Below are 16,173 nucleotides of genomic sequence, written 5' to 3' on the forward strand. Positions count from 1 at the left end.
GGCACTTAGACATTTAATGATACTTAGCTGATATCATAAATATTATCATTTTATTATATAAATTTGGTCAAACTTGATATGCTTTGATTATCTAAGAAAAGTTGGAATGCTTTATAATTTGCTGTGGAGGGAATAAATATCAGGTTTTATTAGAGTTGTAGGGAGCAGACTACGATGACTGCTGGTTCAGACCTTTGTTCCGGAGTGATATTCTTCGGCCTGCACATTGGAATGAAAGCCCACAAACGAGACAGTCCAACGATGTCCAAGCCACATGTTGAACTTGCCACCTTGTGGGCCCCGCGAACTAGCCTATCTGCCGGCGTATCTCACGGTCCGCTGGCGAAGGATATACATGAGAGGTGGGGTCCAAGCGCAGCGGAGTTCTAGGTCCCACATGACAGTCACTCCATATTACCGGGGGCGGAGTGGCGGACGTTCGTGGCTCTGGCGTGTGAGAAGGAATGGGCCGATGGGACTATGATAAATGCACACTGTCCACTACTACTAGCAGTGCATGGCAAGTGGCCCGCTAGATCAGCGTGTCAGTGGGAGCAGCATAAAGTTACCAAGCGACGGTCCACGCGGTATCCGACGTTGCTCGTCCCGTCGTCGTCCGACGGCCGCCGCCACCAGTTGCCGTGTGGTTCGGGCCCGATGTCATGGGATATTAGACCGGGTTTAGTTCGCGAAAAGTTTTCCTAAAAAGTGCTACAATATTCATTACATCGAATCTTGTGATACATGTATGGAGCATTAAATGTAGACGAAAAAAACTAATTGCACAGTTTGGTTGAAAATTACGAGACGAACGTTTTGAACCTAATTAGTCCATGATTAAACACTAATTGCCAAATAAAAACGAAAGTGGTACGGTAGCCAAATTTCTAACTTTTCACCGACTAAACACGGGCTGAGGCTGACGTGGGTGTGATCGTGATCCGCGTCCACGCCAGCTAGAGGCGGTGGTGTGCGTAAGCGCGCTTTCTTTCTTTATGCTAATCACTTTCTTTCTTTCTGCTAATCACTATCGGCGCAAAACACGTATTAGCGCTGATGACATGCGGGCCCCGGGTACTGTATCCCCACATGCCACTCTTAGGCCAGTCTCAGTGGGAGTTTCATCTCCTAGTTTTCAACACACCTATATTTTAGAAACAGTACAGAAGAGTTTCATCCTCATAAAACTCTCTCTACTCCCATAAAACTTTTATCTTCTCTCTTCATCAAGACAGTGCCATATCAGTATATTTAATGCCCATAAAACTCTATAAAATTCCCATTGAGACTGGCCTTACGGAAACGCTAAACCCGGATATCTGTGACCAACGGAAACTCATGGTCCATGAGTATCCCGTGGTCTACGAGGCATGCGCACACCTTTCCTAATTAACTGCACACACTGTAGCAGACGTAATTTGGCAGCTAAACCAAGCTTCATTTGGTAATTAACCGCAAGCCCCCAATTCGTTCTCTTTCGGGTAAAACCCTCGAATTCTCGTCGCCTAGTCCTCGCCTGGTCGAGTCATCGCCGCGGGGACGGCGACGGGGACGGAGGAGGCGCGAGCTAAGCCGGCAGGAGTGGGCTACTAGTCGCTTGCGATTAGCGATATAACGACTAAACTAATGCGGTTTCGGCCACTCGGGGACGAATCAATCGCTGCCAAAAGCTAATCAGAGACCGATAAAAAAAAGAAGCTAACCAGAGACCGACCCTCCGCCTCAGCGTCTCAGTGGCCATGTCGGATCCACCCACCCACCACCAACGCCTGTCGTAGCAAGCGAGGCGATTAGCTGCGACGGCGACCCCGGTTTCGGCGGCGGCGGCGGCGGCGGCATGAAGAACTTCCTCAGGAAGCTCCACATCGGCGAGGGCTCGGGCGACGGAGCATCATCGCCTCCCCCTCCGCCCTCTCGCAAAGGCGGTACCGGTACCGGTACCGGTGGCGGTGTTGGTGGGGTTCATCATCATCAACCGCACCACGATCAAAGGCAACAGACCTCGGAGGTATCCAGTTGGCTCGACTCGGTGCCTACGAGGCCTCCGCCGCCGATTCCTGTCGAAGCAGAGGTGCCGACGTCGTCGTCCTCGGCGTCGTCGGTCGGGGTTGGGGCAGAGGATAGGAAAGCGAGGCAGTCCGGGGCAGTCGAGAGGCGGCGATCGCAGCAGGAGGAGAGGGAGCGGAGGCGGTCGCAAGAGGAAGAGACGTTGAGGGAGCTGAGGCGGTCGCGGGAGGAGGAGATGGAGCGGGAGCGGAGGCGGTCTCAGCAAGAGGACGAGGTGGAGGAGAGGGTGATAAGAGAGTCGTCGGAAGCGGAGGAGAGGAAGCGGGAGAGGGAGAAGGAGGAAGACGACCTGGAGGCGTACCAGATTCAGCTGGTGCTGGAGATGAGCGCGCGGGACAATCCGGAGGAGATGGAGATTGAGGTCGCCAAGCAGCTTAGTCTGGGCTTCTGCCCTCCACAGAGATCACCTGCGGAGGTCCTCGCGGTCCGATACTGGGTCAGTTTCCAATTCAGTACTTGGCATGTTCAATTTCATCTTCCAACAGCAGTATTCCAATTGCAATTGTGAATTGTGATCGTGGAGCATATTGCATGACGTGCGATTGCTTAGGATTACACATTTTTTCCATACCATTTGCTTGGTTGTACTACCAACTGGCTGCATTACAGTGTTCTATCATGTGATTTAGTTTAGTATAAGATCAGAAATATAGAATGCATCGCCTCTCGAGTTTAGACAAAATTTCAGCTGCATGGATTATTTCATGGAGTTCCCACTGCATACCCTTTATTCTATCAGTGTCAACAGGGTTTCTTTCTGTAGAGCAAAATCACTATTCTAAGTGCCTTTATTTTGTAAATTGTTTTCTATTTGTTGAATAGTACACCATTGTTGTGTAAGGTTTGGTAAAAGTTGTGGTGATAGCTTGCAAAAGGGACTTCATGCTGACATGAATGACATCTCTTACACCTATGATGACTGATCAATCTTAATCTGGATTATAGTGATGGCTGATATTCTGGGTCGCACTGACGTTTTTGTGAAACCGACTCATGTTCCCTACTTAATTTTTGACTCACCATATATCTGATATGTCTGGTGCCTCATGATATATTTGTTTGTTCATCATTGACAGAATTTTAATGCCCTTGGCTATGATGACAAAATATCGGATGGGTTTTATGATCTGTTTTATGTTGGAAATGGGCCGGCATCAGTTACTATGCCCTCTTTTGCTGAGCTACGAGCTCAGCCATTTTCACATAAAGTTGACTGGGAAGCTGTGTTGGTCCACAGAGGTGAAGATCCTGAGCTCATGAAACTTCAACAGGAGGCCTTAATGATGAATCTTGAACTTCAATCGAGAACTTCAGAATCTGTGGGCAATGCTTTGGTTAAGAGACTTGCAAATCTAGTTGCTAGACACATGGGTGGAGTGTTTGATCCTGAGAGCATGTCAGTGAAATACCAGACTATGCTTAGTTACTTAAGAAGTGGTATTGGAAGTGTAATTGTGCCACTTGGCCAGCTAAAAATTGGTCTAGCTCGTCATCGTGCACTGCTGTTTAAGGTCAGTAACTTTATAGACATGTTTAGGCTGACCTAACCTCCGATCCTGTAATTCTTGCACCAGCTTTGAACTTTATTTACCAACAGAATTTGCCAACAATGAACATTGAGAATCATATTCTGTAATGTGTTGCATGCTGTCCTATATTTCAAATTGAATATGTAGTTCTCTACACACCAAATTTTCATTCTGTTCTATAAACTCCCTGAACACATGGCATAATATTTGTCAATGATGTCTGTTGAAATGACAATCCATAAGTATGCTAACAATTAATTCTCATCATGCTTGCATGTAGGTTTTGGCTGATGGCCTTGATGTACCTTGCCGTCTGCTGAAAGGAAAACAATACACTGGATCAGATGATGGAGCTTTGAACATTGTAAAATTTAAAGGCGGAAGGTATATTGCACCCTTTGCATATGGGATTTTGTAGGATGGAACAATAGAGGACAGACAGAGGAGGGGATGGCACCAGAAGGGAACGCAGACAGTCCTAGGTGCTGGTCTCGCACCTAGGGCAGTGCCTCGTTCCCATTTGGTGCTGTCGCCGTCTCTCCATATTGGAATTGGACAACATAGCACACTTTCGTTATGTGTAGACATAAAATTTGTTCATCCTATCTGTCACTAAGAAATGAGTTCTGCATTAAATACAGTAACCACCTATACTTGTATGTTTTGCAGGGAGTTTATTGTTGATCTTGTGGCTGATCCCGGTACACTTATTCCGTCAGATGTTACTGTTTTATCCACAGAATTAGACAGAAATTTCGTCTCTGATAATCATCACTTTGGCCAAGATGGTACTACCAATCTGTTGGGATCTTCTCTTAGTGGTGTATCGAGCTCAGCGTATGGTTCTTTTGAGTATGAGTTACTTGACCGAAGATCCACTTCAACCAATGTTGGTCCTGATACTGATGGATCTATAACTAATCGGACAAGCAATCAACAAAATGTGTTATCAAATTCATTCGAGAAACTATCAGTTAGCACATTCACAAGTGAAAATAGGCCTGTCAGTAATGAATCTACAAATACAGACTACATTATTGTTGGAAAAAACAAAGAAAAATATACTGCGGCCATTGATTCTTCGTCAACTTCACCCTCTACGCCAGATATGGGGAGCACTCCAGCTGTCCGGAGAATGAAAGTGAAGGACATTTCAGAGTACATGATTAATGCTGCCAAGGAAAATCCACAATTAGTTCAGAAAATCCATGAGGTTTTACTTGAAAATGGTGTAATGGCGCCACCTGACTTGTTTTCAGAAGATTCAATGGAAGAGCCAAAGGACCTCATCGTGTATGACACCACCCTGTTTCAAAGCAAGGATGAAATGAAAAGGAGGATGAACGAGCTTGGGTCAAGGGAATACACAGATCGTGGTCATGGTCCATTGTTGCCTCATCATCCTGGACATGAACTCCAACCAAAAGTTGCTCCTCACCGAGCACCTCTGGAGTCACTTAAGCCTGTCGAGGGCTTGGGCATTTACCACCCCCATGATATCAGAGATATTGCATCTCCGTTTGTTTCTCAGTACGAACCTTCTGCACCTCCTCAGGAAGCTCCATCCCAACTTACAAAGCAATTGCCTGTCACAGCTGCTGCTGTTGCAACTGCTGCAGTGGTGGCATCCTCTATGGTTGCTGCTGCCACTAAATCTAACAATGACGTAAACTTTGATGTGCCTGTTGCTGCTGCAGCCACTGTCACTGCAGCCACAGTTGTTGCGACAACTGCTGCTGTTAGCAAGCAATATGAGCACTCAGAGCCTGGTAATCAGCTGCTTAGCTTACCAAGTACCTCTCAAGGAAATGAATCAGTTGAGAAAGATGGAGATGACCTTTGGGACAAACACCACCTTGAAACTGATCATGGCCAAGATAATTCTCTGGACCAAGAAGTTCCTCAGGAAGCTGAACGAACCTCTGATAAATCAAATAAATCAAGTGGGACAGAGAGTGCAAAATCTGATCTTTTGGAAGATGTTGCAGAGTTTGAGATCCAGTGGGAAGAAATTGCTATTGGTGAACGGATTGGCCTTGGTAAAGTTGATTTATTATTTGATTATTTATGAAAATGATTTCCTAATCATACTATTTCATTGACTGTGGGAAATGATTTCTTTGATCCTTTTTTCTTTAAAAACATATTTCATGTTTTTTAAATTCAATTCAACCTGTTATGTTCCAGGATCGTTTGGAGAAGTTTATAGAGGAGAATGGCATGGAACAGTAAGTTTTTTTCAGTCAAAAAATTCCTTGCTTATCTTTTGAGTCGGCAACTTCTAAATGTGCTATGGAAAAAATATGAAGTTCAACCCTTTTGGTATACTGATCTAAGGATGTGAAGAAATGTTAATTTAGATAATATCACAATATTATCTGTGCCAACACTGAAATAAAATACCTCTTTACTTGCCAATCTTACAGACATCTAGTAATTTGAAAAACCAGTTAATAAAAGGCAATGTTCCAATGAAATACTTCACAGTCTTGGTGGCTTTTCTCCATTTATACCATGAAACAGTTAATCTTGTAACGAAAAGGAGAATATTTTATTTGTAGACTTGAACTGCACCTACATTTTTCTGTCTGCTGCTTTATGTTTTCCCTACAACTTTAGGTGACTCATATATCTTAGTGACAGGCCTTAGCATCATTTGGACTAACAGGTTTTAGAACATTTTTGGCCAGTAGTTCTTATTTTTGAAAAAGAAAACAATGATCCATCCATTGTTGCATTCTGTCTTCTGAAGTTCTAGCTATTCCATTTGTTATTGTCACTGTATTTTTTTTCTTCTTTTGCTTTGTTCACTGCTACCAAGTTGTTTACAGAATCACAAGTTTGTTTGTCTATAGGAAGTTGCAGTCAAGAAGTTTTTGCAACAGGATATTTCGAGTGATGCTCTGGAAGAGTTTAGAGCTGAGGTATACTCCTCTCTCTATGCCAAGCCATCCACTGACATAAATGGACTGAAATACAGAAATTTGGCTTTGTTAATTGTGCATTCTTTGTATTTACCTGCAACACTTGAAATTACTGTAAAATTTGTTAGAAAAGTTAGTGCTGCATTTTTTTCTTGAACACACAGGGCAACTTTGGCTTGTAGCTGATAGATAAGTGGTATGAAATACACAATAGGTGGTTTGAAATACTCAATCTTTTCTGATGCTTCATTTTGACTACTGTTTCTTAATTAACATGCAAATTCTAGCTGTTTATGTATCAAGGTTTTAGTGATTATGCCAGCAGCCCCAACAATCATTTTGCAATTTGAAATTTTACTCCCTTTCTTAGGGATTAGAGACTGTTTGAGTTCTTTCTAAATTGTTGTCGCACCACCTGATAATGCATTGCTTCATGTCTAGGTGCGAATAATGAAGAGGTTGCGCCATCCTAATGTTGTTCTCTTCATGGGTGCCATCACTCGTGTGCCTAATCTTTCTATTGTCACTGAATTTCTTCCAAGGTGGGATTTCTTGATTTAGATTGTTTACTTCATATACTAGCATCTAGCACAATGGTCACCACATAATTTACCTTATGATTTAGAATGCAATGTGTCCCTAGCACAAGCTTTTGTCTAATATCTTCCATGTTGCACAATTTTTCTTGAATAACTAGGAATGACTAAGTTGCATGAATATAGGAAGATCCCTTTTACAGATAATGATTGTCTTTATTCGCAAAAAAAAGAAAAGATAATGTTTGTCTTTAAGAACTGTGCATTAAGTTAGTAGGAAGTGACATATTACCGAGTTTACCGCACGGTGTTCATAGATTTAAGAAATATGAAAAGGTATGCTTGGGACAATGATAGAAACAGTAGTATTCAACACATGCATGACATGCATTTAGCTATGTAGGATCCACATACCCTTTTAAGCTTAGTTCACACGTACCCATTTGAATACCTCATTCAACTCTCCGTGCACGACATGTAGCTGCAGCTTCCGGCCCTTGCTAAAAATTTGTGCTATTTACTGAAAGTTACTTGTGCTATTGTTATTGGTATTGCAGAGGCAGTTTGTTCCGTTTGATTCACCGACCCAACAACCAGTTAGATGAAAGGAAGCGCTTAAGAATGGCACTTGATGTGGTATTATTAATGAAAATTTTGAATATCTCTATTTCTAGATGCTGGTGTATGTATGGAGAAGTATATGTGAGACATTATCAGTAAACTTTCTTTCAATTGTCTAGGCTCGCGGTATGAATTATCTGCATAATTGCTCACCAGTTATAGTCCATAGAGATCTGAAATCCCCGAATCTACTGGTGGACAAGAATTGGGTTGTGAAGGTAACATACAAATTCCTTTATAACAGTGACATTTTGCATTTCTTGCAATCTGTATCACTAGTTGCTACATAACTTTTTTGTCATTAGGCTTGCGATTTTGGTTTGTCAAGAATGAAGAACAATACCTTCCTGTCATCAAGATCAACAGCTGGAACAGTAAGCTTGCATAACTTTACAATCGTATTAGTTTTTCTAAAATGCTTCTGCACTCTCCCAAAGAATATTTTGCATACTCCTAAAGCATTTGTGGTTTAATAGCAGGTGTAACCAAATTGCTTGAAGTGTGTCTAACTTTTTGTTTTTGGGAGAGTGTAGGGGCACTTGCATCACTATGATTATCTTTTGTTCCAATGTTGAGTCCTGTAACCATGTAAACTGTAAATTGTCTTCATTTGTTCTAAGGAAATTTTGCAAGGGTATGGTTTGTCTGTTAGCTGAGCTCTTATGTATTTAGAGTTTACCTGCCAGTGAATACACTTTTCTGATATGTAGTTAATATTAATACAATTGCATCAGGTATTAATAAACTTACTCCATCGTGCTCCTTGAATATGGAAAAGGAATGAAATATTTGAAGGTATAATTTTAACTGCCCTAGTACGGAAGGAAGATTGTTGATCATAGTTACAGGGTTTAGATGAATGGCAAAGGTCTGAAGTACATCCTCACTGCAATATATTAAAATTCTCCGTACAATCGTGTGTTACTTTCAGTTTCTTGCAGAGATGCTATAGTCATCAAATATGCAAACAATCCTTTCGGTAATCAAGTGAAGGAAAAATATTATTTATGGAATACACTGTGTTTGAAGAATGCTACTCAACATGCAAAATACCAGTTTATGCTTTAATCTGATTTTCTTTCCAGTGTCCTTTTTGGCCTAGGTGGTTGGACTTATTGTCATCCTATAAGTTGGTTTATTGCACCGATATCACCTAAGAACAACAATTGTTTATAAGATAGGCCTAAATTACGGTAAACCCCACTCGATGGCCTCTGCAAGCTTTTATGGACTATGAGCTACACGGCCATGCACATACACACAAGGGGTAGCAGCAGCGGTACGTGAAGGGCTTCCAGGGAAGCATACAATTTGTTAGTTTGAGTTGTTACCTACGGATAAATAATAAGCTAGATTTAAGGATGCCCCCCCTGGTCTACAAAGGCATCCTGTTGTGTTAGGATTTACTGCCTCCGATCCCAGATATAAGTCCATTTGGACTTGACTACTTGAGCACAGCACAGGAATCATTGCTAGAGTTAAGATGGGTGGCAAGTGCATGACATTGATTAGCATGCATTTAAGTAGGGGTAGACATGGAAGAATGAATCAAAAAGGTGCATTGAAGTTATCATAGACTTGTGGTGCATATGGAAGAAGGTTCGATGGACTTATGTGTACGTCAACAGCAGTAACCTCCATAAATTGGACTGAGACCGAAAAGCCATCAGCACGAGAGGCTTGCTGAATTGGCACTTAATTTATGCAAGTTGATCTCCAGTAGAATTGTCAAGAGAAGGACAGTGGTTCAGGCTCTAAATAACTGGGATTGGGTGGCTGATGTAAGAGGGGTCCTTACAGTGCAAGTATTGGCTGAGTACCTTCAAATTCGGGACTTAGTAGATGTCCTGGTCCTTCAGCAAGATGTCCCAGATCAACACCGATGGAAACTCTCCTCTTCTGGTTCCTACAGCAGCAAGTCGGCCTACCAAGCTTTTTTTCTTGGGGACTATCAAATTTGCCCCATGGAAAAGAATTTAGAAAAGTTGGGCTCCACTTAAATGCAAATTTTTTGTTTCGTTGGCCATCAATCATCGGTGTTGGACGGCTGACCGTCTTGCCAAACGTGGGACGCCTCACCCGCAGCTTAACATGTCTGCAGTGGCGCCACAAATCTGTACAACCACTTTCTCTCGGTGGTGGGGCAGCGCTGTAAGAGGTCTCCCTGAGGAGATGTGCAAACTGCAAAGGCCTTAACTCTCTAATCATCCTTGTCACCTGGGTGATTTGGAAACATAGGAATGCCATTGTTTTGAAGATGCTAGACCAAATATTCAGATTCTCTTTCTCACAGTGGCTAATGAAGCAGCTTGTGTTGTTTGGCTGGCACCCCTCCACGAGCTCCTCTTTAGGTCGCTAGGCCCCAACCCTTGAGGTTGGAGGTGGGCTGGTTGTGGTTGTACCGTTGTAGTCGTGTTTATGTCCCTTAGCTTGGCGCGTCTTTTTGTAGTCTCGTGTGTGTGAGGTGTGGTTCTGAGAGGCTTCTGAGGGGCTTCTTTTTGCCTCTCCCTTTTCTGTACATTTTTTCCTTAATGAAATGACACGCAGATTTCCTGCGTTGTTCGAGAAAAACAACAACAGCAACAACAACAACATAGCCTTTCAGTCCCAAGCAAGTTGGGGTAGGCTAGAGTTGAAACCCACCAAGAGCCCCAAGTCACGGTTCAGGCACTTCAATAGCTGATTTCCAAGTACTCCTATTCAAACATAGATCTCTAGGTATATACCAAGCTTTCAAATCTCTTTTTATTGCCTCTCTCCATGTCAATTTCGGTTTTCCTCTACCTCTCCTCATATTATTAGCTTGGCTTAGGACTCCACAATGCACTGGTGCCTCTGAAGATCTCCTTTGGACATGGCCAAATCACCTCAACCGATGTTGGACAAGCTTTTCTTCAATTGGTGCTACCTCTAGGCGATCACGTATATCATCGTTCCGAACTCGGTCCATTCTTGTGTGATCGCAAATCCATCGCAACATACGCATTTCTGCAACACTTAGTTGTTGAACATGTCGAATCTTTGTAGGCCAACATTCTGTTCCATACAACATAGTCGGTCTAATCGCCGTTCTATAGAACTTGCCTTTTAGCTTTTGTGGTACCCTCTTGTCACAGAGAATGCCAGAAGCTTGTCGCCACTTGATCCACCCTGCTTTGATTCTATGGCTAACGTCCGCATCAATATCTCCATCCCTCTGGAGCATCGATCCCAAATACCGAAAGGTATCCTTCTTAGGCACTACTTGACCTTCCAAATTCACATCTCCCTCCTCCTATACAACTCCACCAAAGTCGCATCTCATGTATTCGGTTTTAGTTCTGCTCAATCTAAAACCTTTAGACTCAAGGGTCTGCCGCCATAACTCTAGTTTCCTATTTATTCCCGCTTGGCTTTCGTCCACTAACACTACATCATCAGCGAACAACATACACCAAGGGATATCTCCTTGTATGTTCTGGTAACCTCATCCATTACCAAGGCAAAGAGATACGAGCTTAAGGCTGACCCTTGATGAAGTCCAATTTTAATCGAGAAAAACAACAGCTGTAAGCAAGAAATATACCAAGGTTCCTAGTATCTCATGTATCTCTGCCCTTGTGGTGCGGTCATCACTCACTGCCCTGCCATGGTATCCTGCTTGGATTTAGAGCCATCTAAAGTATGTTCACGAGATAAACATTTAGCTGTTTAGAAACTAGTGTGACTCTGGTGACAAGATTATCAGATTAACTACTGCGAAATAGGGCTGTGTTTTCAGGTTGACTTGTGCTAATCCATTCATATCATTTTAAATCTTTGTCACACTGGTTGGTGCAAATGCTACCTTGGTCGCTACTTCTACTGAATAGTTTGGCTGATGTGCAGGCGGAGTGGATGGCACCAGAAGTACTTCGTAATGAACCATCGGACGAAAAGTAAGTGGTTAAAGACTCGGTTAAAAAATAACCCTATCAGAGATTATTTTTTGCATGCTGAAATCTTGCATGGGCTGGCAGATGCGATGTTTTTAGCTACGGAGTCATATTATGGGAACTTTGTACACTACTACAGCCTTGGGAAGGAATGAATGCCATGCAAGTGGTCGGTGCAGTTGGATTTCAGAATCGCCGCCTTGACATCCCAGATAACATCGATCCTGCTATAGCAGAGATAATAGTGCAATGCTGGCATACGTTAGTATTTTCTTAACTTTCTTGGCGCAATACAAAATATTGCACCGTTCTTGGTGCATTGCATCTTCCTAACCCATATATGCATTGTTTGCTAAATTCACTTTGCTACATGCCTCAGGGACCCAAAGTTGCGGCCATCATTTGCAGATATCATGGCTAAACTAAAACCACTGTTGAAGAACTTGGCCAGCAATCTAGCCCCGAAGACACAGAGTACAACAAACAGATGAGTGAGACAAGGAGATTGGCAACTGCACAACGTCCATAACTTGTAGGATTATTTCTGTACAGTAACAGCAAGCATGTGTTCAAAGTTGAAAAAAGATGCGATGTTGGTCTGTTTGCTACTCTATCCAACTAGAGGCGCAACACTTCAGAGTGGCAACGCGACGGTAAAGCTTAAGGCCGCTTGCCATTGATCCACATTTGAAGATCAGTGCTGGTATACCCGTGAAAGAAGACGGAGGGCTGTGATCTATGCAAGGAATTGTGCAGAACAGTAATGTTTTGGCACTGTGGAACGCTTAAACCAGGAACTGATATGGGTGGCAGAACAGGGGCCTTTTTCTTTCGTTGTGCCTCACCAAATGGTGGGTATTTATGTGTAAATGTCAACAGATGTAACGTGCTGTCAACCTGAAAAGGGAAAGGGAAAGGTTGCCCAGCTTGTGCTGCGAATTTGTACTCACCTCGTGGCTGACGTGTGTCCATTTTGCTCGGCCTGTTCAAGTGAGCCGTAGTTCGTCGTTGCGCACCATGTCTGGTGTTCCTCACTGACTGCTCACCAGCTGGAAAGCACGGAATGCTGGATGGTTCATGGCGCTCGCATCAAGTTGATCTCGATCTTTTTTTTGAACATAAGTTGATCTCGATCTGCTGTAGGCCTGTAGCTGTTTTCCGATTTTGAGCGAGTGCCGTTGATTGATTCGGTCATTTGGAAGTACGGCAGGTCACGATGTGGGTGGTTCGTGGTCGGTCGGAACTCGGAAGGTATGTGGCCTATGCTTCTCTTCTCTGACTCTGTGCAGTATTCACCTCCTCCTATCCACAGTGGGGAAGGGGCGAAGGGCAAATAGCCAAATCTCGGCAGGAAAATCGTGACGTCCATCCCCGTCTTCCTGTCCTCCACACCCGACCGCTTGGTTGCCTTCGCGGCTTCGCCTCTCACCATCCGTCCATCCGTCGTGAACAGTTGAGCCCGAGCGCGCACGCCGCACGGCGTCGCCATGCAAGCGCTCCTCCCGCTTCCATATGACAGGTTCCCAGCCACGAAAACTCCGCAAACGTCGCACGCACGTACGCCGTCTCCATGCCATGCATGGACACCGCGCTAATTAACCCGAGATCGATCGGCCCCCATCGCGGAAGCCAGGACCGATCACCCGACCACGCACAAACCACCTCCGCACGGGGATTAGCAGACGCCGACGGTGAGCAGCCAGCAGAATTAGCGGAGCGCGCGACGATGGCAGCGGCGGGCGTCTTCTGGGGAGGCGGGAGGGCGGACGAGGTGGCTGGCTTCGACGAGTACGACCCCACCCCGTACGGCGGCGGCTACGACATCGCCCTCACGTTCGGGCGCCCGCTGCCACCCTCCGAGGAGACCTGCTACCCGATCTCCACCGCCACCTCCTCCGCCTCCTCGTACGACCGTCCCCAGCAGGCGCAGCACGGAGGCCGGAGGCCCGGGGTCGAGGAGTCCCACGGGTCAGCTGCAGGGTACGGTGGAGGCGGCGGCGGGTACGCGGGGGCGGGGCGGCCTCATCAGCCTCATAAGGAGGAGACCCACGGCTACGGGCGGAAGGGAGGACACGACAACGATGACGAGCAGCAGGCGTACCGGAAGCAGAAGCCGGAGTACGGGGACGACCACGAGCAGCAGGCGTACCGGAAGCCGAAGCCCTCGTACGGGGACGACGACGACGACCAGGCGTACAGGAAGGCGAAGCCGTCGTACGGGGACGAGAAGCCCAGCTACGGCCGGAAGAAGAAAGTGAGCGTAGGCCGATGGGCCTTAAACTCGTAATCTGGGCCGTTTTAAACGTAGGCTCGAGCTGTAGGCCCTCTTAGCTTAACTGCTAATGGTTTATTGGCCTGCGTGAAATTACAGGGTGACGACGATGACTCGGATGACGACGACAAGAGGAAACCACGTTACAAAAAGAACGACGACGACGACTCCGATGACGATGACAAGAAGAAGCGTTACGAGAAGAACAACCGCCGCCGCCATGACTACGACGATTGAGCCCTTCAGTCACTAATCATGCATTATCATCCCCGCTGCATCTCCCCTACTAGTACTAGTAGTAAATAAGCAAGGCTGGGATGGAAACGTACAGTTTTGCTTTTCAAGTGATGCCTACTACTTTTTTTTTCCTTGTTTTTGTTCTTCAGCTTTTTACTGCTCTGATAACCTGTATACTCGGTTACTTGTGACGATTGTTCTTTGAACAAAATAATACTGTTGATTTTCAGGTTCATAGTAAAAAAACGTCATAAATGACATGCTGCAGCTGCACAGGTGCTGTTCTTCATAGCTGCTATTGGTCGACTTGCATTCTTCACTGACATACATCAATTTCCCAATCCTAAATTCAAAATAATAAAAGTGCAGCTAGAAATGACATTATTTATCCATCGATCGTAGCAACTACTTATTTGAGAAGTGCTCTAATTGCATCTCCCATACTAGCAGTAACAAGTAGTTTATTTTTTGTGCCGAGGACAGCTACTGTGTGAACCTGCAGCTCCCCGTGGTAAGCGTAGTACCGTATTGACAATGCTGCCTACCGGAGCTTCGCTGTTCGTTTGGCTGAAATTTGGCTTATACTGATTTATTGTGACAAAAAATACTGTTCATTCGCTAAAAGTACTGCTGAAGTAGTGCCGAATAACATAGCGGGGAATTCATTGGGTGGCTACTCGATGGCAGGGCTATCTTTCCGTGTCGTACGTTTATGTCACGTACACTTGTTTGGCCTCTCTCGTGCCAAGCTATTTTGCTGCAACTTTAGGTTTCATGCGGTGCTCGCATGATACTAGTACGATGTTTCTTTCTTAAAGTTTGGAGCTTTTCTTGTTTTACAAACACGGTACACACGTATACACTCACCCTTATTTATTTTTGGAGGACTATATGCATCCACTGGGATCGACGAGATCATCTCAAATGTCTTGATACCGTCGAACACATTGTCCACCGCAAAAAGAATAATTAATCATAAATACAAATATCATGCTAAAGTTTAGAGTTGTCACATTGAGTGTAACATCGGGTGTTCGAATACTAATCATAAAATTAATTACAGAAGCCATGACTAATTTGCGAGACGAATCTATTAAGACTAATTAATCCATCATTAGCATATGTTACCGTAGCACTACATTATCAAATCATAGACTAATTAGGCTTAATAGTTTCGTCTCGCAAATTAGTCTCAAACTATATGATTAGTTTTGTAATTAGTCTATGTTTAATACTATAAATTAGTGTCAAACATCCGATGTGATAGGGACTAAACTTAGGGGGTGTTTAAATCCAGGAGCTAAAGTTTATAGGTGTCACATCGAGTGCTCGGATAGTAATAATAAAACAACTTATACAAGTCCTCGGAAATCCGCGAGACGAATTTATTAAGCCTAATTAATCCGTCATCAGCATATGTTACTGTAGCACCATATTATCAAATCATGGACTAATTAGGATTAAAAATTTCGTCTCGTAAATTAGTCTCAATCTATACATTTAGTTTCATAATTAGTCTATATTTAATATTCAATGCATGTGTCCAAACATTCGATGTGACAGTGACTAAGGTCTAGAAGGGGGAAATAAACACAGCCTTAAGGAGGGGGAAACCAAACACCTCAAGTTGAGTATGTTCGTTTGAACTTATCAGCCGGCTTATCAGCTAAAATCTATATTATTTTTTTCTCATCATAAAACAACTTCAGTCGGCTTATCAGCCGGCTTTAATACCAGCCGAACAAGCCCCGCAGGTACAACCATGTCCTTTTCTCTAAGGCCCCGTTCACTTCGATGGAAAAACAAACAAAACACTGTTCCGATTAATTTGGAGAAAACACTGTTCCAACTAAAAGGTGATCTCGACTGGACTCTGATCAATCAACGGTTTGCTGATACGTGATATTCACAAGGACTACGAAACAGCAGTGTATTGCTTTTTAGCTCAGCTGTGAGCTGTGATTGAAGGACACGGGACACGGATAGTGTAGTGTTCAGTGTTTCATGTGACCGGTAGTTGGATCTTGCTCTGGTTGTGGCCTGTAGCCTAAAGGAACACGTCGCATCAAGATG

General features: G+C 44.1%; 2 protein-coding genes across 4 annotated transcripts; both read left to right on the forward strand.

Annotated features, from left to right (window-relative positions):
• The first annotated feature begins 1,642 nt into the window (after window positions 1–1,642).
• On the forward strand, window positions 1,643–12,519 carry LOC136478073 (probable serine/threonine-protein kinase SIS8). 3 transcript variants are annotated; one of them, XR_010764173.1, is made up of 13 exons: window positions 1,643–2,503; window positions 3,144–3,578; window positions 3,877–3,980; window positions 4,266–5,635; window positions 5,784–5,824; window positions 6,452–6,520; window positions 6,962–7,062; window positions 7,614–7,692; window positions 7,797–7,895; window positions 7,983–8,051; window positions 8,412–8,472; window positions 11,545–11,594; window positions 11,676–11,762. XR_010764173.1 is itself a non-coding variant. In XM_066476400.1 (13 exons), the coding sequence occupies exons 1-13, from the start codon at window positions 1,838–1,840 to the stop codon at window positions 12,080–12,082; spliced, it is 3,372 nt and encodes a 1,123-aa protein (XP_066332497.1). In that variant the 5' UTR covers window positions 1,644–1,837; the 3' UTR covers window positions 12,083–12,519. The 3 variants fall into 3 exon arrangements, 1 of the variants encoding a protein (XP_066332497.1); XM_066476400.1 differs by lacking the exon at window positions 8,412–8,472 and adding an exon at window positions 11,971–12,519 and having other exon boundaries at window positions 1,644–2,503; window positions 11,676–11,852; XR_010764174.1 differs by lacking the exon at window positions 11,676–11,762 and having other exon boundaries at window positions 8,412–8,545.
• A 565-nt stretch (window positions 12,520–13,084) lies between these two features.
• LOC136478074 (uncharacterized protein At5g39570-like) lies at window positions 13,085–14,360 on the forward strand. The gene is made up of 2 exons (XM_066476401.1): window positions 13,085–13,845; window positions 13,963–14,360. The coding sequence occupies exons 1-2, from the start codon at window positions 13,162–13,164 to the stop codon at window positions 14,098–14,100; spliced, it is 822 nt and encodes a 273-aa protein (XP_066332498.1). The 5' UTR covers window positions 13,085–13,161; the 3' UTR covers window positions 14,101–14,360.
• The last annotated feature ends 1,813 nt before the right edge of the window (window positions 14,361–16,173 follow it).

Source organism: Miscanthus floridulus, chromosome 8 (assembly GCF_019320115.1).
Source record: "Miscanthus floridulus cultivar M001 chromosome 8, ASM1932011v1, whole genome shotgun sequence".
In the NCBI taxonomy this organism is placed as follows: domain Eukaryota; kingdom Viridiplantae; phylum Streptophyta; class Magnoliopsida; order Poales; family Poaceae; genus Miscanthus; species Miscanthus floridulus.

Bases quoted from the DNA above. Each gene is read 5' to 3' on its own strand.
- LOC136478073 (XM_066476400.1), top strand. From the start codon at position 1,838: ATGAAGAACTTCCTCAGGAAGCTCCACATCGGCGAGGGCTCGGGCGAC. The intron at 3,981-4,265 runs GTATATTGCACC...TATGTTTTGCAG, and splicing joins GTAAAATTTAAAGGCGGAAG to GGAGTTTATTGTTGATCTTG. The intron at 6,521-6,961 runs GTATACTCCTCT...CTTCATGTCTAG, and splicing joins TGGAAGAGTTTAGAGCTGAG to GTGCGAATAATGAAGAGGTT.
- LOC136478074 (XM_066476401.1), top strand. From the start codon at position 13,162: ATGCCATGCATGGACACCGCGCTAATTAACCCGAGATCGATCGGCCCC. The intron at 13,846-13,962 runs GTGAGCGTAGGC...GTGAAATTACAG, and splicing joins GCTACGGCCGGAAGAAGAAA to GGTGACGACGATGACTCGGA.